The sequence below is a fragment of the Apodemus sylvaticus genome, chromosome 11 (genome assembly GCF_947179515.1).
Source record: "Apodemus sylvaticus chromosome 11, mApoSyl1.1, whole genome shotgun sequence".
Taxonomy (NCBI): Eukaryota; Metazoa; Chordata; class Mammalia; order Rodentia; family Muridae; genus Apodemus; species Apodemus sylvaticus.
In genome coordinates, this window is record NC_067482.1 from 62,130,401 (window position 1) to 62,151,811 (window position 21,411).

The 21,411-nt window shown below is 38.8% G+C and overlaps 1 protein-coding gene across 4 annotated transcripts in view; it reads left to right on the forward strand.

The window, feature by feature from the left end:
* Nucleotides 1–21,411, forward strand: part of Kcnip4 (potassium voltage-gated channel interacting protein 4) — a 496,003-nt gene that overhangs the window by 398,331 nt on the left and 76,261 nt on the right. For 2 of the 4 annotated variants that reach the window (XM_052199184.1, XM_052199183.1), the window contains exon 2: nt 4,380–4,504. In XM_052199184.1, coding sequence (XP_052055144.1) covers nt 4,380–4,504 — 125 coding nt within the window. Of the gene's footprint in view, nt 1–4,379; nt 4,505–6,019; nt 6,023–21,411 lie in introns of those variants that run through there. The other 2 variants (XM_052199185.1, XM_052199186.1) reach the window with 2 other exon arrangements.

Sequence of the window (21,411 nt, forward strand, 5' to 3'; positions counted from 1 at the left end):
AGGCAGTTTGATAACAAGGTAATTCATAAAAATAACAATAACAGGTATTACCCTAGGATCTATGATCTCCAAAGGTTTTGGATTTCAACCAAGATTATGATAGTAAGCATGAAATTCTGCACTATGGAGCAGGTCTCAAATCTAATAAGAAAGAAACTTCTTTCCCTTTAACAGTCATTCAAGTACTGTAGGAGTGTGCATGCCTGGCCTGATAGGTCAGCATTGCAGCATGCAGGGTCCAGTGTTAGGTAAGATCATTGAGGTCTTTTCACCCTCAGCTCTATGCGACACACCCATGCTATCCTTAAAGCTTGGCATCAGGAAGGACATTTTGGTCAATTGAGATTGGTTTTTCATCCCATAGCCTAGAGCTTATCAAGTTTATCATTAGGGCTAATAAAAAACAACAGCACTAGCCTGTGTTGTTTAGAGAAGCCTGGAGCCACCTTGGCAATGGTTGTATGGGGGCATCCCAGGCCTTGCACTGGGAGTTTCATTTAGTAACCCGTGTCTTCTGGGAGGGACATGGTCCACACATATGAGATAAATCTGTTCACTTCTTTTTCAAGTTGTATTTTAAAATTACCTTAGTAAGGTTTTCATAAGCCTTTTTCAGAGACCTTGAGTGTTGCTTAACCCACCACTACCTTTCCTTTTCCCCATTCTTTTGTTCCCACCCCCTATTAATCCTTTAGAACTCAGTATTCTATAATCATCTTACATTTTACATGTGTTCTATTTTTTTCTGTAATTATTTCAATGGCCGTGACTAGTAGGCTTCTGTGTAGCTTTTTCTATCTTCTTGTATTGGGCTAGCCTCTCCTGTATCCCTTGATTTTCTCCATATCCCATATTCTTTCCTGTTTAAAACCTCCTGTCCCCAGCATCTTACATCACTACTTTTATCGTACTTACAACCTACCCCTCCCCACCTCAACTAACAAGCCCCCATCAAAGGCCTATTTTTAGCTCCTTAGCTTTCATTTATGATCAAAATTAAACACACACACACACACACACACAATTTAAAGCTGAAATCTATATATTAGAGAGAATAAAGGGCATTTGCCTTTCTTTCTGAATTGCCTAACAATATCTCTTTTGTCCAGTTCCATCCATTCAATTATAATTACAAATTGTCATTTTTTAGAGCTGAGAAATATTCCATTTTGCATATGTACCATATTTTTCATATTCATTTATCTGTTTATGGACATCTAGGTTGATTCTGTTTTCTAGATGTTGTAAATAGAGTCTGAATGAACATTGATATGCAAGTATCTCTTTAGTAGGATATAAATAGCCCATTGGATATATGTTTAGGGGTCATATACCTGAACCTTAGAGTAGTTCATTTTATTATTAATAAATTATTTTAGAGGTACGTATTTTATTATATTTTCTTGAGTGTTATGTCTGCATATGTGTGTATGTACCAAAATGCATGTCTTGTGCCCAGAGAGGTCATAAGAGAGCATCTGCTCTCCAAGGAGTTACAGGTGATTGTAAATCTCTAAGTGGGTGTTGAGCAATTAACTCTGGTTTACTACAAGAACAACACGTGCTTTATAGCTGAAAATCTATCTCCCCATCTCCTTATGTGATAGCTTTTTCTAGTTTTTTTTAAAAGGATGTTCAGACTAATTTCCAGAGGGTATGCACTAGTTAACATCCTTAGCAACAGAGTATACGTGTTCCCATTTCCAGGGATGGTCCACATAGTTAAGAACACTTGTTCTTGTGTAGGGCCTAGTTTTGATTCCCAGAACCTACATGGTGTCTTAAACTGTCCATAACTTCTGTTCCAGGGGATGCTCTGAAGACATGGAGGTACCAGACATGCACATGGTGTACTGTAAATATATCATTGAAAGAAAAGAGTCCCTGGTTTGCCATATTAATACCAGAATTTGTTGTCTTTTGTATTACTGAGATGGTCATTCAGGTTGAGGTGAAATAGAGTCTTAAAGTAGTTTCATTTTTCATTTCACTGAGGTCTAAGGATGCTAAGCACTATTTAAATTGTTTTCTAGTTATTTGAGTTCTTCTAAGACTTTTCCATTCCATGTTATTGCCTATATTTTAGAGAAATATATGTTGTTGTTTTTTTTCATTCATAGTACTTACAAAAAGTAAATTACCTTGGAATAATGATTTTCTTTTTTTAGTGTTTCAACTTATATTTTGTTTATTTTTTAATTTTTATTTTTTATTAAACATTTTGTTTTCATTTCAAATGATCTCTCTCTTCCCTGTAACCCCTCTACAACCCTCCATCCTATCCCCCTCCCTCCTTCCCTTTGCCTCTATGAGGATGCTCCTTCACCCATTCATTCACTCTTACCCCACTACTCTAGCATCATCTTACACTGGGTCATCCAGCCTCCACAAGACCAAGACCTCCCCTCCCATTGATATCAGATAAGGCCATCCTCTGCTACTTATGTATCTGGAGCCATGTATGCTCTTTGGTTGGTGGTTTAGTCCCTGGGAGCTTTGGGTGGTCCAGTTAGTTGATATTGTTCTTCCTATAGGGTTGCAATCCCCTTCATTCTCATTCAATCCTTCCCCTAGCTCTTCCATTGGGGTTCCCAGGTGCAGTCTGATGATTGGCTGTATTTGCATCTGTATTAGTCAGGTGCTAGAAGAACCTCTCAGTGTACATCCATACTAGCTCTTGTCAACAAGCCATATCACCCCAAACTCACCTGATCTTATCTTATTTTTTATTTTGCATCTTGTGTCATTTATTTTGGCAAGCAGAGCCATGGCACACAAGCTTCTTGAGCTTCACAAGGTCTGTGAATTGTGTCTTGGGTATTCTGAGCTTCTGGGCTAATATCCACTTACCAGTGAGTATGTGCCAGGTGTGTTCTTTTGTGATTGGGTTACCTCACTCAGGATGATATTTTCTAGTTCCATCCATTTGCATAAGAATTTCATTAATTCATTTTTTTTTATAGCTGAGTAATATTCTGTTGTGGAAATATACCACATTTTCTGTATCCATTCCTCTGTTGAGGGACATCTGGGTTCTTTCCAGATTCTGGCTATTATAAATAAGACTGCTATGAACATAGCGGAGCATGTGTCCTTATTACATGTTGGAGAATCTTACCAAAGAGTACACATGAAGGGATGCAAGGCTCTAGCTGCCTATGTAGCAGAGGAAGGCCTTGTTGGACATCAAAGGGAGGAGAGGCCCTTGGTCCTGAGAAGGCTCGATGCCCCAGTATAGGGGAATGTCAGGACAGGGAAACAGGACTGGGTGAGCAGAGCGTGGGATGGGATAGAGTGTTTTCAGAGGGGAAATCAGGAAAGGGGATAACATTTTAAATGTAAATAAAGAAAATATCTAATTAAACAAAAAACAAAGAGTATTCACTAACAGATCCTCCTGTCTCTCTTTACTGTAAAGGCACTGAACTAAGGAGTGCTGTCCTTTGAGGCACAATTCCTTCGGACTTGTATTTATATAGGCATAGGCTAAATATACACACAATATTAGATGTTGCTTGAGGGCAGAACATTTCCTCTTGACAAATCTTTGGGCTCTATTGAATTATACAAAGCCAAACAGACTTTGCGAGTTCTGAAAACTGATATATTAAAGAAGAAGATATATTACATTATTGTGTTCCACAATTGCATTAAAGTTTCTATCAATTCCCAGTCATATTGGTACAAAATTTTTTTCACACAGAGCATCTTTGATAAATTATACTGTATATATAGTCACAGGATAAGCTATACTAGTATAATAGCACTCATGTAAACGGTATTTACTGCACGACACACAACAGACTATCTAGTTACAAGAATCTCAGGGCCCCAGTCCTCCTGGCAAGACTGGAGTTTGGCTAGTCAAGCTGACTTCTGTTGGTTTGCCTTCCTCAGTCCCTGGTCTGAACATTTCATTCATAGAGCCTGGAAAAACAAACAAGCAAATGAAAAAAACAAATTTAAAAAAACCCACTGCATTTGAATGGAATCCTCAGAAAGCACAGCAGACACATGAAATGTGGTATGGGCATGAGATTAAATGGTGGGGATTTCTTTACAATTCGACTTTTAAAACCAGTGCTTAATATATAAACACAAATTTCAGTTGATGACTTTTATACATTTCATACTCTTCTGCATAAATGCTAGAATTAGAAAAATTACACTAATCAATAGCCGTTTAAGAAAACTCATGCTTTAGTTTAATATTGTGAACTCTGAGGAATGGAGACAGCTTTGGTCAGTGTAAGGATCCTTCCTGGAGGGACAAGTCACTGAAATCTAGGAAGCGTTTTGACCTGGTTTTCTGCATTGCTCATTCTGGGTCTTAGGGAGCCACCATGATGCTCAAGTCTCTCTCTGGTTTTCCTCTGCAGACAGCGTCGAAGATGAACTGGAGATGGCCACTGTCAGGCATCGGCCTGAAGCCCTGGAGCTGCTGGAAGCCCAGAGCAAATTCACCAAGAAAGAGCTGCAGATTCTTTACCGAGGATTTAAGAATGTAAGGATGTTCTTTTTAACCTCACCTTTACCCAGTTTTCAGAGGAAGACTAAAAGTGTCCAGGGGAGGGGCCGGGAGCACACTGTCCTTCAGGAGTCCAAAGCCCATGAATCCCTTTTCTCATCTCTCTTAGATCTGAATACAGTCAGTTCCTACTGGAACTCTGACTGACTTTGACAAGCCAATGATGGGGGAGTTTAATTGACTATTAGACAAGGATGGGTCCTGAAAGGGTTTTAATTAAATTCTGTTGTTGAGATTTATTTTCTTCCTTGGGTGTATAATAAGTGCTTCCTTTAAAAAAACAAACAAACTATAAACTAGTGTATGCCTATAAAATGTTATTTGGGGCCACAGAAATCCAAACACACTGAGGAGGTCTGTACATAGCAGAGGTCAAGTTCAGCACCGGGCTGCCTAGTTTCAGAGTCCATTCTAGAAACGGCTAGGGAAAAAAAACAAAAAAACAAAAAAACACAAAGCAGTGTCGTAAGAGCCACCTGGAATCCAGACAAGGTTCGTGGCCTTTCCCTGGTCCAAGGAAACATCAGAAAAGCACATCCAATGAACGAATAACCACAGGACCAGAGTGAAGTTGGGGGAATAAGTGTGAGAAAAGAACCTGGGTCCTTTATGTTGTGTCTCTCCTCCCCCTCCTCTCTTTCTCTTTGTGTTCATTGGGGGGGCAGGGGTGTGGCTCTATGGGTGTGTGGGTGTGCATTTGTGCATCTGTGTGCAACATGTGCACCAGAGGTCAGGCTTCTGTTTCTTTACTTAGGTGCCAGCCACCTTGTTCTCTGAGACATGATGTAACTTGTCTAGAGATTACCAAATAGACTATTCTGTTCAGCAAGCTCAAATGTTCTTCTGCAATCACTGCCCACCATGTTGGGATTACAAACAGTTCATGGCCTTACCATTTTGAGTCTAGGGATCAAACTCAGGTTCTCAAGGTGTTAAGACAAGCAATTTACTGACGAAACTATCTTTCTAGCCCACCAAGCCACAAATCTCTTCCCCCTACCCGTGTGTGTGTGTGTGTGTGTGTGTGTGTGTGTGTGTGTGTGTGTGTATTTGTGTGCGTGTGTGTGTGTGTGTGTGTGTGTGTGTGTGTGTGTGTGTGTGTGTGTGTGTGTGAAATGAGTCTGCAGCCGTATCTTTCAAAGAGTTTTTTGTATGTACAGTTCTTTTGAAAGAAAAGATATGGAATTGTGGGTGGAATTTGATAAACAATGGTAAACAGCCTTTATGAATAGACCAGCATTTGCTATTTATAAATCCTGATTGGGGCAGCCTGAATATATGTCTCCACACAAAGACTAGTACTTTGGAAAATTAGACCTCCTCAGTTTTCTCCAGTGTTTTGAACTCAAATCAGGATTCATCAAATGAATAACTATCTTTTTTTTCTTTGATTATTTCTTTGTCTGTGGTAGTGGCCTGCACTCATGTTGACAAATAATGCAGTGTTAAAGGAGGAAAAAAAATACCCAGTGCTTGTCTCATAGATTGGAGCCTGTTAATTATGTCCATTTCTGGTACTAAGAAAATTACTGTGTTTTATTATTTGAAGAAGAAAATACTGTCAGTCAATCCAAATGTAAGGCACCCCTGGGTTGTCACAAAGCATGATTGTCTGTTATCCTGATGTGCATGTGACCTCCTTTCTAGATGTATCATCTTCAAGGGAAGTGATAACACGGGTCCCTGAAAGGATTTGGCTAAAGAGCAGTGTCTCAAAAGCCAAAGAAAGCATGGTTTCCCTTTAAAGAGTTCTTGGCCTGAGGAGAGTGTCCAAGCTTACTGTTTTAAGTTCATTTAAACATAGCTTCCTTTAAATTATTGTTTGGGTACCCAGTTGCATATCAGCCCAGTATTGTGTACACCTTATACACACCTAAACAGTGGAGGTAGCTGTAGGTACTCTTTTTAGTTTCTTCCTATTATTTTATTTTTAGGTTTCCAAGTTGGAATAAAAAGTTTTAAGTTTTATTATAATGTTTCCATACACATTGTATTATTGGTCCTCCTTCTCTGTTCCCTTCTTTCAACCCTCTGCCTCTCTCATGCTAGACTCGCTTCTGCCCAAACCAGATCTCCTTCTCCTTTCATGTCATGTGTATTTTGTACTGTTTGCTTTTTAACCCCCTTTAAACAATGATTAAAGACTCCTCTGTCCTCTTAAGTTCCCCTCTCCAGTTTCCTGGCCTCCACTCATCAACATTCTCCTCTTCTCTCTCTCTCTCTCTCTCTCTCTCTCTCTCTCTCTCTCTCTCTCTCTCTCTCTCTCTCTCTCTCTGCATGTGTGCATATATGCATGCGTGTGTGTGTGTTTGTGTGTTATTGTATCATTTATGTGATGTGTCATAAGTGTGCTGGACCAACAGGTAGTTCTTCAGTAACAAGGTTTTAGGGAGGAGGGTTCAGGGCATCAGAGATAAAAAGGACAGAACAGGTGAGTCCAGGAGGTCTTGCATAAGCTGTCTTAAGTCAAGCAAGTTTATTAAGAAGTATAGCTTATATAGTGTGTGTATGTAGTGCAGTAGGGGGCTGAATCAGCAGGCAATTATCATACAACAGAACAAAACCATCTGGACATTAATCAATGCTCTACAAGGAGAACATAGAATACCTCAATGGCTTCATAGACCAAGTATACTTTAGCCTTGGAACTGATAACCATAGCTCCATAGGGTAGGTAAAAGGGTTTCCAGGATCCACTCCCCCAAGGCTTTGTCCCCAGGCCATTACTGACCTTGTCAAGCACATTCCTTGTTTTATAGGAGGAGCTCTGTTTCTTCTCTGTAAATCAGGACCTCAGGGAAAATCTGTCAAGGCCCTGGCCCCAGGCTAGTTCCAGGCCTCTGCCAAGCATGTTCCTGGTTTAGAAAAGGAGCTATGTTTTTTTCTTAATACAACAGGGCCTCTGTGTAAGCCTTATATCAGTCTTGCTTTCAAAAGGAAGGTTTTTATTGTGCACACATATCTAATATTTCACCCTGTGAACTCTGGCTACATTGTTCATGGTTTTTAATAAATGAGGACACTGGATTGGAAGAATACAATAAAGCCAAACTGCTCACTTCACGTCAATCTGGAAGCTGTTAGAACTAGGCAGGGAGAAGCACAAGACACACCCCTGAAAGCAGCCTCTCCTTTAGCAGCGGTCTACCTTCACCAACCACCACCTTCTTCCAGCAGTCCATTCAAGATGAGTTCATCAATGGATCATCAATACACGTGATCCAATTAGTAGGAGTAGTAATTGTGGAAGCATTCAACACAGAAGTCTCAGGGCAAAGCTTTGCTTTTTTTGTTGTTTATTTTTTATTTGATATATTTTTATTTACATTTCAAATGATTTCTCCTTTTCTGCCCCCCCACTCCCCAAAAGTCCCATGAGTCCTCTTCCCTACCCCTGTTCCCCCAACTACCCCTTCCCATTTCCCTGTTCTGGTATTGCCCTATACTGCTGCACTGAGTCTTTCCATAACCAGGGACCTCTCCTCTGTTCTTCTTGGACATCATTTGATGTATAGCTTATGTTTTGGGTATTCCAATATTCTAGGCTAATATCCACTTATTAGTGAGTGCATACCTTGATTGATCTTTTGAGACTGGGTAACCTCACTTAGTATGATGTTCTCCAGATCCATCCATTTGTCTAAGAATTTCATGAATTCATTGTTTCTAATGGCTGAATAGTACTCCATTGTGTATATATACCACATTTTTTGTATCCATTCCTATGTTGAGGGATGTATCTTAACCAAAATACCACATAACTATGAGGATTTGGAACAGATAAGAGCTCTCTTAATTATCCCGCAGTCCTCTATACATATCTCAGAGAGAAGTGACTTCAATGACAGTAGAAAACACTGATTGCAGCCTATAGTTGGGAAGGGTGTAAGAAATGTCAAGGCCTAGATAAAAGTCAATACCAGAACAGGTTATCTACAGAATAAAATTTCAGATATGTTCACTTTGAAACTATAGAAACATCTCAACTCTTTTTTTCCCCAGAGATGTCATAATAAACTTTTTAAAAACAGCAGATGGTACATTATATCTAAAATGGTTATGTACAAAGAACTCCCCAATCTACGCTAGCATCCCTGGGTGCCTTGGCTGCTGCTGGATTTAGTTTCTTGCTACATCTGCAGGTCTCTCCATCTGAGGTCTGGATGCCTTTCATGCCATTTCTTATAAACTGGAATCAAGATTATTACCATCATTAACCTTTGCAGGCAGCAACTCAGCAGCGAGTCTCACACAAGTGGCACTTCACAATAAATTGCCTGCCTTCCTTTTATTTATTTATTTTCTCTCTCCTGTGCTCTTTTTCTCACTACTATACTGAGTCTAATCATTTCTCAGCATTATATCCTTGTCCCCGTCCGTTTCTTCTTTTCTTTCTCCCCCTTCCCCTTTATCTTATCCCTTCCCTCCTATAATTCTTTTCTCTTTTCTTCTTCAGCCTTTTTTATTCTACAGTTTTCTATACTCTCATACTCTCTTCTTTCTCTTATATTTCATATCTGGTGTAATGTGAGATAACCTTTCATCAGATCTGAATGTACCCAACACACATTTCACATACCGCATTCAAAGAAAAAAACATTGGTTTGCTCAACATGTAGTAATAGAAAATCAAACAACAGTAACCTTTTGATTTTGTGTAACTCTAGTGAAATGTACAACTGTAACAGATGTGCCCTAAATCATAGCAAGGCAGACTTGGGAGAAGGTCAGAAAGTCTCACAAGTTATTGGATGGCAGCAATCAAAACCAATTTCCATCAGAAAAAGCAAACCAACTACCCTTGCTTCCTGAATATTAATTATCTTAAGCCCTCAAGCTCAAAAATCCATTTCCCTGGACGCAGTGGGAAGACACGTTTTTTATGAAACCTTTAAAACTTACCACATTTTGATTGAAAGGATAAACCCTTCCCCCACATTCAAAATAGTCACACTTGTCTGAAAGTGGTTCAACTTAGTAGTCACCCCTGCAAATCAAGTTTACTAGGAACACAAATGTTCCCTTGAACACATATTTTCCCACCTGCAGTGCCCCTGAGCTTTCATTATCATTGCCGGTATACACTGAGTATATAAATGGAGAACTGCAGAAAGGGAAGGCAGAGAATAGGCTTCTTGTCTTTTCTCTCTGACAGACTGAGTCTCCACATATTCTTGTTTCTCTTGTCACATGCTGATTCTTCAATGGCGAGCATCTGATGGAAATGGAAAGAGTTTGATAGATCTTTTGTCTGCCATTTCCGTATCATGGAACACCTGCAAAGCCCCAGCACGAACGTTTGTGACTCAGTAGTTCTGGGGGTAGAGGGAGTATATATTTTCATTTTTTATAATTTCCCAGGTGTGTTATTCTTGCTCTGGAGTCCTTACTTTGAGTGTCATTGTTGTGTTCTAGACATCATATGTTTGGGGTCATTCAAATTCAGGGCTATAGTCTAGCTGTTTGGGCAGTTTCTTCAGCCTCAGTGAACTGTATGTCTTTGTCTTTATAAAGTGAGACAGTGATTATGGCACTAAATTTATTTTACAAGTAAGCACAGAATTAAAAAGAAAAATGAAATATCCAGTGCATCTACACATAGTCAGCTGCTGCTGTATGTTCCATCAGTATGGGGTGTGGAGTATTCAGGCTTGGTCTCGCTACCTCCCAGGGGTTTCTTGGGTATTCGATTTTGTAAGTATTCCTGAGGATGGTTGCAATAGAAAAAATCTTATCTACAGATTGGTAGTCTCAAATTTCACTGCATATCATAATCATCTGGGGAACTTTAAAATTTACAAATTGTTGGTACTCTGCTTGGCAATTTTGATGTTATTGCTTTGGATGAAGCAGGGATGGAAGATCGGGATTTACAGAGCTCTTTGTAGTTATGATGCACAGGCAAAACCGAGAACCATGGGATGAAAAATAAGAATCTAAAAAGCTCTTTTTATCATATAAAAGCATTTTGACCTAATTGAGATGAGTCCTAAAATATCAAATATCAATGATTGACGTGGTTACACTGAAATTCCATCAGGTTTTCAATGTGTGTGTGTGTGTGTGTGTGTGTGTGTGTGTGTAGAATTCTTATGACACAAATATATGTGTTATTGTTTACATGGGTTGAAGAAACTGCCAGGTTTTAGTGATTTTGGTACTATTCATTCTGGGGATAGGTTATACTCAGAAATGTTTTGTTTCAAGAGTCCAAATTTCTACATTAAAAAAAAATCATATCATATGTAGTATCCAGAGAGCCATTTTAAGTTTAAGATTTCCTAAATTTAAGTTTCAATATGGTCCTGTCTCCTTGGTATTTTTTCATTAATTAATAACTTATCAGCCACTTTTTCTGGTTTATTTGTGTGGGGGAGTTGTTTTGTTTTGATCTTTTTGTTTTGCTTTATTTCCAATACATCCCAACAACAGTTTCCCCCCTCTATATCACTCCCATTTCATCCACCCTGCTTCCCTTCTCCAACAGATCCACACCTCTGTTTCCCTTCAGGAAAGAACTGGCCTCTCAGAAATATCCACCTTCATATCAGGCCCAGTGAGGCAATGAAGTAGAAGAAAAAGGATCTCAAGACCAGATGAAAAAGTCAGAGAACCCCTTCCCACTCTTACTGTTTGGGGGTCCCTGAAAAACAGCAAGCTAGACCTAGCACAGACCCACAGGGTCTGCGGTTCCTGCCTCCAGTCTCTGCTGAGCCCTGCTCAGTTGATTCTGTGGCCTGTGTTCTCTGGTGTCCTTGACCCCTCTGGGTTTTGCAATCCTTCCTCCCCAATTTTCTTTGGGTTCCCTTAGCTTCAAGGGGAGGGATCAAATGGAGATCTTTAGTTTGGGCTCTCTCTCTTTTTCTGCCTGATGTTTGGCTATGGGTTTCTGCATCTGCTCCTGTTAGCTGATAGCAGAGACGCTCTGAGGACAATTGGGCTAGGTGCCAATCACTTAGTATATAAAGATATTCTTAGGAATCATTTTATTGATTTTTTTTCTATCATAGGTCAGTGAGTTATCCACCCTCCAATTCCTGGTCATCCAAGTAGTGTAAGCCATGGGTTCTCTCTCATGGTGTGGGCCTCAAAGAAGACCAGTCAGAGGCTGGCCAATCCCACAAGGTCTGTGCCTCCATTTTGCTGACAGAACCAATTGTAGGCCTATGTTTTGTGGCTGGGTTGGTGTCCCAGTCCCAACTCTAGAATCCTTGCCTGATGACAGAAGATGGATAGTTCAGCCACTAAATCTTTCATTACAAGGAGTCCTCACTAGGGTCACTAGAATCCTGAAAGTTTCTACCAGATTTATCACCCCCAATTACTGTCATTTTACCCAGTTTTCTTTCTTCATCTTTTCCTCCATTCCTCTCGCTGATCCCTTCGGTTCCCATCTTCACCCATCCTCTGTCCATCCATAGGATGTAATCTATTTCTTCCTCCCATGGAGCTCCATGCATCCTCCATAGACCTCTCCTTGCTATTGAGCCTATCAATGGATTGAAGCATAATTATCATTGACTTAACAGATAATATCCACTTATAAGTGAGTATATACCACATTTGTCTTTTCGTATCTGGGTTTCCTCACCCTTGATGATGTTTTCTGAATCATCACCAATTTGCCTGAAAATGTCATGATGTCATTTTTAACAGCCGAGTTTCCTGTTTTTTTTAAAGCATAGGAAGAGATCTGAACATAAGGTCCGCCTCTCTGTTTTAGTCAGTTCCCTCTTCTCTTGGGTCTCTGCCCACTTCCTGTTCTTCAAATGCTTTGAAATCTAATTGGTCAAAGTATCCAGTAAATTCAAATATATTAAGGCATCACTTTAATATTTTGATATATTTTTACTTAAAATTATTGCATTAATATCTGTTTTAAACTAAAAATGTAAGATACTTGCATTCTATTTGATGTACAGCTGATTCTAATTGATGCATAACAATAGTCACTTACTTGTGGTTTAGAAACCCATCATTCACCCTGTCGATTTTGAGCCTCAGGAGTCCAGCAACTGGCATTGCTCTCTGATAAGAATCTTTCAGGACTGAGGGACTGCATTGTTTGGTTTGCATTTCTTTCTGTATCGTGGGAATATTTCCAAGCTCTGTGGTTGATGGCTAAATTTAATCTCTCCTGGTTGTAGCTTAAGAGCTCAGTCCCTTGCTGTTTATCATGTAAGGCCATTCAGCTTCTAGCAGCTTCTACACACCCTTGCCAAATGCCCCTTTTATAGGCTCATTTCTGCCATGTCAGATCACTCCTTTAGGTCCAGCAAAGGACAGATGTTTGACCCTGAAATCACAGTTGTATATAATGTAGCAAAGTCAAGATGAATAATCCCTCATGTCTGTGTACTTCTGTACTCAGCATGCGGAAACTCAGAAAGATGTGCCTCTGTGTGGCCTCAGCGGTGAGTGAGCAGGAGCAACAGCACCTACTGTGCAAAGGCCTGAATTTGCTCTGGAGTTGCATCAAATGCATCCCTGAGGCAGCCCACTTTGCCTGTCATGCATATATCTCCCCAGGGAGGTCATCAAAAACAGCCATCTTTATTTGGTTGGTTTCTTGATCAATACAGGAGTTTTATTTGATATTGTGGCCAAAGGGTACAATGTGACCCAAGAGTTTATTACGTGCCCCATTCTTATGTTAAGATCTTCCTGACTCCTGCACTAAAACTTTTAAAATAAATGAAGGAGAAGTTATAGGAGCCTATGTTTTTAACAAAGTGCATTTGCTTGGAAAGCAGGGTCCGACTTGTGGCATGAGAGAGGGAAGGGGCAGGGAGCAGAAGCATGGAGAGGAAGGCATGGCGGTGAGGATAAAGCCACACGCTGTTGATTGATGAAGGCAACTGGTCTTTTGTCATGACTCTTCAGTTATTCTTGAGAAAAGCCTCCACAGGCTAATTGTTCCTAGCAACACATTAATGATTATAATGTTCTCTCCCAATAATCAGAGGATGTGGGTAAAACTGTTTTCATTCGTCTCTTGAAAAACTCAGACAAAAGTTAGACCCAGTATTACTCAGGTAATTTAGTAGTCAAGTATAAAAGAGAACCCCTAAGTGTTATATCTGATACCATAGCTGAATTTCTGTCAGACTTCCAACAAAGACAACTTCTAGGAGCCTCGATTTCACCAGTATTCAGGGGAGACAGTAAATGATCCACTATACTATGTACATAACATTGTAGTATCAACAATCTATGAACATATGAAACAGAAAGAGTAGTTAATTCATAGGGTACATGGATTATTAACATTTGTGTCATAAGAATTCTACATAAATACACACACAAACACACACACACCAACACACCAGATACTGGGGAGAATATTCATATATCCTGGTCAGTCTATAGGTCTTACCAGAGTTCATGACTCCTTTCTGAATTCCAAGCATCAGTATAGAACAGGTGGTGACCCGATCCAAATCCTTCCGCAAGCATGACCAGCCTTTCTTGTGTGGCTAGGTTTCTATTTTTTTTTTCAGAACACTGATATAACTTGGCTCAGGATATCAGTGTTCATGTGTGTGAGACACTGAATGAGAATTCATGTTGCAGAGTGTCTTCAGTTTTAAGTGCTAACCACAAACCTTGTAGCATTTCAGTTATTTCTCCGTTGATCTAAATTCACAATGAAAACTCGTCTTACCTTGACATCTTTTCATTTGGGCAGGAATTTTTCAATGTTCAAGATAGTCTACAGTACTTATATCCCCCTGGGTTAATTTTATCTTACTTTAAACTAATAAAATGTCATATTAAATATGTGGGAACATATGGGGAAAAGATAAAAGTACCTGTCTAAGTGACATAAATTTGTCATCACACCTTGATAGTGGAAGCCACTTCTAACTAGATAACTTGCTTCCTTATTTTTTGTAAATGTGTTTATTTGCACACATATAAACACAAATATATACATATATATACACAATGTATACATATATATAACAGAGTTAAAGATCAAAGTCAGGACATGCTGGATCAGTATTCGATTAGCAAGATTTTCAATCTTATATATTCTTTCATGTATACAAACTCTTCCCACTCTGTGTTTGAAATTTCTTGAATTCTTTTGACACAAGCATGCTAATGATGCATTTATTGTATAAATTACCCATTCTTTCTTTCTTAAACATCTGCAATTAATCTTAAATACCTTTTTTTTTTTTTTTTTTTTTTGGTTTTTTTTGAGACAGGGTTTCTCTGTGTAGCCCTGACTGTCCTGGGACTCACTCTGTAGACCAGGCTTGCCTCAAACTCAGAAATCTGCCTGCCTCTGCCTCCCAAGTGCTGGGATTAAAGGCATGTGCCACCACTGCCTGGCAATCATAAACATTTTATTTGAAGTTTAATCTACTAGAATGCCCTTCTCTTGGACATGTTGTGTCTGGCCTCCAGGTCGTCCAGTGAGTTGACACTCCACCAACCCAACTTCTCTTGCCTACTTGAAAATTTCTTTGAGGAAGGCAGGATGTTCATGCTGCTATTCTGCTCCTTGGAAATTCCTTGGAAATGTAGGAGCAATCTTTTCCCATAATAATATTTTAGTCTCTACCATTGTGATGGCTTGTATATGCTTGGCCTAGGGAGTGGTACTATTAGAAGGTATGGCCTTGTTGAAGGAAGTGTGTCACTGTGGAAATGGGCTTGGAGATCTTCCTCCTAGATACCTGAGCATGCCCAGTCTGTTCCTGGCTTCCTTTGGATAAAGATGTAGAACCCTCAGCTCCTCCTGCACCATGCCTACCTGGATGCTGCCATGCCTAACAATGGACTGAACCTCTGAACCTCTAAGTCAGCCCCAATTAAATGTTGTCTTTTGTAAAACTTGTATTGGTCATAGTGTCTGTTCACAGCAGTAAAACCCTAACAAGACACCCATTCACTTCGAAACATGGAAATCAACGTTGGTTTCAGGCTGTACTTCATTTGTATGGACTAGGTTCACTCATGCTGTGCCTTTTTAAAAAAAATTTTTTTATTTTTTACTTTTATTACATTTTACAATTCTCTTCCTCCAATCCCTGTTTGGCATCAGTAAATGGTCCACTACATTGTGTATATTATATTATAGAGAGGAAAATATATAACAACTCTGAAACAGTGGCCTCTTTGTAAACTCCTAGATTTACTTTTCAGAACCTGTCAAATGTAATTAAGGACAGCATGGTCAGTAGTTCAGGCTTCCCTCCTCTCACTGTCCCTTGCTTTTTCCCTACTACCCTGTCTACTGTATGTTTAGATGCCACACTGCTATGATATTTCTGGTCCTAGTCTTGTCTCTCTCTCTCTGGACAGTTCTCCCTACTAAACCCAAAGGATGTATTCTACCAAACAAATAGGATCCTGTACATTCCTTCTTAAAACCCATTAATTTTCTATTGCCATTAGAAGAAAGACCCAATACTCTTATACCATACTACCATTTCAATGTCCCCACTAACATATTTGTGAAAATACTATCCTTTTATTCATTATTAACAGAGCCCAATATTAAATCAACTATGGCATTGAGAGGCCTGGCCATGGAAACAATTAAGGTTGAATCTCTCCAGCTGCAGTCATAATCAAAGGAAAGTAGTCTTACAAGAATAGAGGCATAAGCTAAGATGCCCTATCTTTCCATGTAGGTGCACTTCACAGCCTTGGGATCATATAGTATCCACTTTGACAAGAAGGAACTTGCCCAACATGGCTATGTTATCTAAGAATTTCTGTTAATAGTGGTTTGAATGTGCTTAGCCAATAGGAAGTGATAATGTTAGGAGATGTGGTCTTGTTGAAGGGAGTGTGTCTCTGTTGGGGTGAGCTTTGAAGCTCCACTCAAGATGGAAGAGTCAGATCAAGGTACAAAACTCTCAGCTCTGCCTACACCATGGTTGCCTGTAAGCTGCCATGGTCCTGCCTTGATGACAATGGACTGAACCGCTGAACCTGTAAACCAGCCCCAATTAAATGTTGTCTTTTATAAGAGTTGCCTTGGTCATATGTCTCTTCACAGCAGTGGAAACTTTAACTAAGACACCATCCTTTAAAATCATGAGCTAAATAAACATTCATTCTTTTCTTATTTTCTTTTCCTTTAGTGAAAACTGATTTTTTTATACAATGTATTGTTATTACATTTTTTTTCCATCCCCAACTCCTCTGGGACTCTCTCTATGTCCCTCCCATCTAAACCTATACTCTTATTATTTTTCATTAGTAAACAAATGGACATCTAAAGAATAATATTAAAATAAAATAAAATAAAATAAAAACAACCAACAGAATAGGACAAAACAAGCAGAATAAAAAGAGGCAAGGTGGTAGGGAGAAACACACCGAAACATATAGACATATGCATTCTTATCCTTCTGTCCATAGTGTCACTTGTAGCCATGGAATGAGGCACATGCTCATCCCCCAAAAATTGTTTGGAACCTATTGTGAATAAAACCCCTGAGCTAGATATTCCCTGTGCTTCAGTGACCATGATCACTCAGCCTGCTGTTTGTGAGTTTCCTTAGGCACCTGTGCTGCACTTGGTACTACCTGAAACTGCAGTCATATGGTACTACTTGAAACCCATGAGCTTCCTCCTCATGGGCCTTAACTGATACTCTCACTTCTTCAAGTAAACCTACACAACTCCTACACATTTTCCTCTTTAAAGAAATGTTATATCCTGGCTTCCACAACCATATATATACAAATGCATATGTATGGATTCCAACATAGGAGTCTATCTATACACACACACACACACACACACACACACACACACACACACAATATATATATATACATATATACAGATATTTCATGTATTTACCAACATTTATTCCATCTATATACCTATCATCTATGTATATACATGTGCATTCATGTATATATGTATCTATATATCTATGTATCTATGTATGTATATGTATGTATGTATGTATCTATTTATCCATCTATCACTCTGAAACTGCTGTAGCTTCAGAATTTCTTTTACTTATATGATGTATTTCAAGAGTTGCAAGAAAGAGATAGGCCGAGGAGCATTGCTCAAGTGAAAATTCTCTCTTATTATTTGTTCTATAGCAGATTCACTATTACAACTGTCCATGAATTTTAATGGCTTAGCAACACTGTTGATTGATTCTTTATCTTATAGTCTCCTGTAAGTCATTGGGTACCTAGTAAGAGTTCTGCTCTGCAAGTTTACTGAGGACATTTGTTTCCTCTAGTCATTTTATTCCTGCCTATGGTGCCATCTCTTGCTTTGGGGGCATCTACAATTGACTCACAATTGAGAGCAAAGAGATCAGGACAGATCTGCTGAGTATTTCATGAGTATATATCCTTTCTGCTTCCAATATGGTTGCTGTGGTGGCTGGTATTCAGGGCCTGATTTCATTCAGACCCCTGATGTCAAGAAAGAAGAAAGTCATACAGTCTCTCTCGGTGTTCATGAAGAAAATTAAGTTCTCTTTTCTCCAAAGTGGGGAAATGGCATTAGTGCTAAGTATGTCAAGAGTCAAACTTGTCAAGGATTTTGATAATTTCAATGATTTACTAAGAGAAATTACAGGGCTTAGCAAGGTCTTACTTAAAATTATGCTTTTATTATATCAGAGTGGTTAAAAACCTCACAAAGGGAGAGAGCATGCAGAGCAATGCTAGGAGAAACCCAATGCAAGCCTCTGAGAGGCCTTTCTTAGTCACATGAAATATGCTTACTTCTTGCAGTCTTGAAGTCATGATAACACCTGTAAAATGTTGTCTAGCAAGACTACTCATTACAAATACAGTACCTTGTATACTCAACTTCTCGAATTCAGGAAGCAAAGCAGGTGTTCAGCATAAAGTTTATCCTTTGCACAGTTTTGCCCAATGAACTACTCAGAAGATATGCTAGAAACTCTCAAAAATTCAACTTTACAAATAATAACTAAGGTCAAAATTTATTTGTTTTGTTTTTTTGTTTTTTGGATTTGTTTTTTTTCCCCGAGACAGGGTTTTTCTGTATAGCCCTGGCTGTCCTGGAACTCACTCTGTAGACCAGGCTGGCCTTGAACTCAGAAATCCATCTGCCTCTGCCTCCCAGAATGCTGGGATTACAGGCGTGTGCCACCACCACCCGGCTAAGGTCAAAATTTATAAGCAGGCCTTTCTGATGACAGTAGTATCCGTTCTGCTGAGAGAATCTTTTTCTGCATGAAAGTCAACCTATTACAAAGTAAAATAAATAAATAAATAAATAAATAGACAGACAGACACTTTTTCTGGCCATTTTGTGTGAACCATCCCTCTGGGCTTCATTTATCTTACCATATAAAACTGTAAGAACAACATTGCCCATATTCATTGCAAAGAAAATGAATATTTAGCATAGTACAGACTGCCCATCATGGCACTCGAACTGTGGCTAATAGTCATAACTATTATTATGATTCTATTATCTTCATAATCATGTTACTGATCTGCCACTCTGAATCCAGGCTCTCTCAAAAAGCTCTTCCTAGAGGAGGTTTTGCTTTACACTCACATTTTGATTTATGTTTTATATAACTACTCATACCTCATAAACTATTATAAAACACAAATCATTTTACCGAAAGACAAATGTCGAGGGTTAATACTCTGTTGTGCTGGCTTTCATTCTGCCTTTTGAATTCCTGGGAGAAACTAGTATAACTTTTCTCATAATTATTCTTTCCCTGGGATTTAATAGACAAAGGAGCCACAGGAAAGCTCAGCAGGTAAAGGCCCATGTTACACAAGGCTAGCAACTTAAGCTCCCTTTGTGGATCCTATGCAAAAGCAGATAAATGATTCCACAATGATCTCCTCTAATCTCCACATTCTAGGTGTAGATGCCCAAATAACCATCATGAACATGCACAGGAACACACACATACACAAACACACACGCACACACTCACACACACATATGCACACATTCACACACACACACACACACACAGAGAGAGACTCACACCATAAATAATTTTTTAATCAAAACAGACAACCTATTTTTTTTTTACATTTTAGATCTATAATATAACACAACAGGGGATATAAGTATTCTCTAAGAAAAATAAAGGCAAACATTGTATAAGGCAAAAATCACCATAAACATGTTGCTAAGCTTAGTCATTCCATGGAAACAATCCTGTAAAATGATGTTTTAATTCTGCTTTAAGTCACAGCTGCTTTGGGTCGGATTGATGTTAGTTTTGCTCTATACTGGGACTTCATTCAGAGACAGAAATTCCTTCTTACACAGTGTCCTGCTGTCCAATGTAGAGTACATTGTACCACTATGTTATATAAACTGATCTACTCCCATATTCCAAGCCAACAAAAAGGTAAAGGTTACCATCTGGAGGAATTCAAATGACATTTACATATCAAGATAATGCAAAGATTGCATTTAACACTTTTATTTGCATCAATGGCTCAAATTTAGTCATATGGAGCTTGGAATCTATATGAACAGTATATGTATACAGAAGGAGAAACTAGATTTTTGGAGATAGCTAGCACTATCAGGGAGTCAGTAAAACCTGTTTCTATAGATTTAGGGTAGGTGAGTGTTTCTAAAGATTCCCCAAGTTTCATCTAATCTTCCTCACATCAATGTTTCAATGTTCCAGTTGAGAATGTCAACCTAGCACCACAAACTAAGATATCACTTAGAGGACATTTAAAACAATAAATTGATGATTTGTAGATGCCTTGGGGTCTGCTATTTTTCTTAGCACTGAACTTTGGAACTAAATACACAGTAAATTAAAAAAGAGCTTCTTTGAAGGAAGCTAGTAACACAAATTGTTGTCCATAGAACACAACCTTCACAGCCCAGATCTCAAGTACAGAGCACTGGAAGGCTGTTGTGTGGATCAACATGATCCAAGAAGGCTATTAACAGAAGTTGTCATCCATGGAGCCCAATATACACAGCACAGATCTCAAATAAGAAGTGTCAGTTAGATTGCTACATGGATCAACTTCATCTAAGGAGATGGTTAGCACAAGGTGCAGTCCATGCACCTCGACACATATAGCACAGATCTGAAACACGGATAGACTGCTGTGTGAACCAACTTCCATCAAAAAGGCTGTTAACTCAAGATGCCATCCGTGGGACCCAATACACACAGCACAGAAATCAAACAGAGAGAAGCAGGTAGAATGCCGTGTGGATCAGCTGCAACAGGATTTATTAAAAATGAATGAAAAATTCCTTTTCATTCATTTTTAGAAAATGTAATTGGTTCGTAAAGGATGTATTGTTAGGAGCCTAATAAATTATTTTTCAAATTCATCATACATTCCTTAAATAGCATGCTGTGCAAGTATATATTTTGTGGTTAAAACTAAAAACAAATCTAAAGCAGTATTTATCACTGTGAGTTGCTGACAAAGAACCACTCCAGAAAAAAAAAAAAAAAACGATAATTTTCCATTTTTTTATAATCTCCATCTAAATGTGTTCATTAATATAAGTCTAACTGGCAATTATTCCAATGATCCTGTCAGGCTCAAATTTCCATTAAAATACGTTGCCAAAACTTCATGAGTCTGCATAATGCTACATTTGATTTAAGTGAATAAGACCGTAAATCATCACAGCTCTGTAGTGATTGATTTAATTTGACAAAAATACAAGGGATGAAAATCTGTCAAAAGAAAATGAAAAAGAATGGGTTATTCCTTTACCTCTGCACTTTATAATGAATTATAATTAACATGCAGTATTCTTATTCGAGTAGAATTTTAGATTGAGTCAACCTTTCTCAAGCTTCATCTAGTTTTAATCATTTCCCACAAGCATGTTGAATGCACTAATGCTTTGTTAAGTAGTTAACAGGCTTCAGTGACTTTGCTACTCA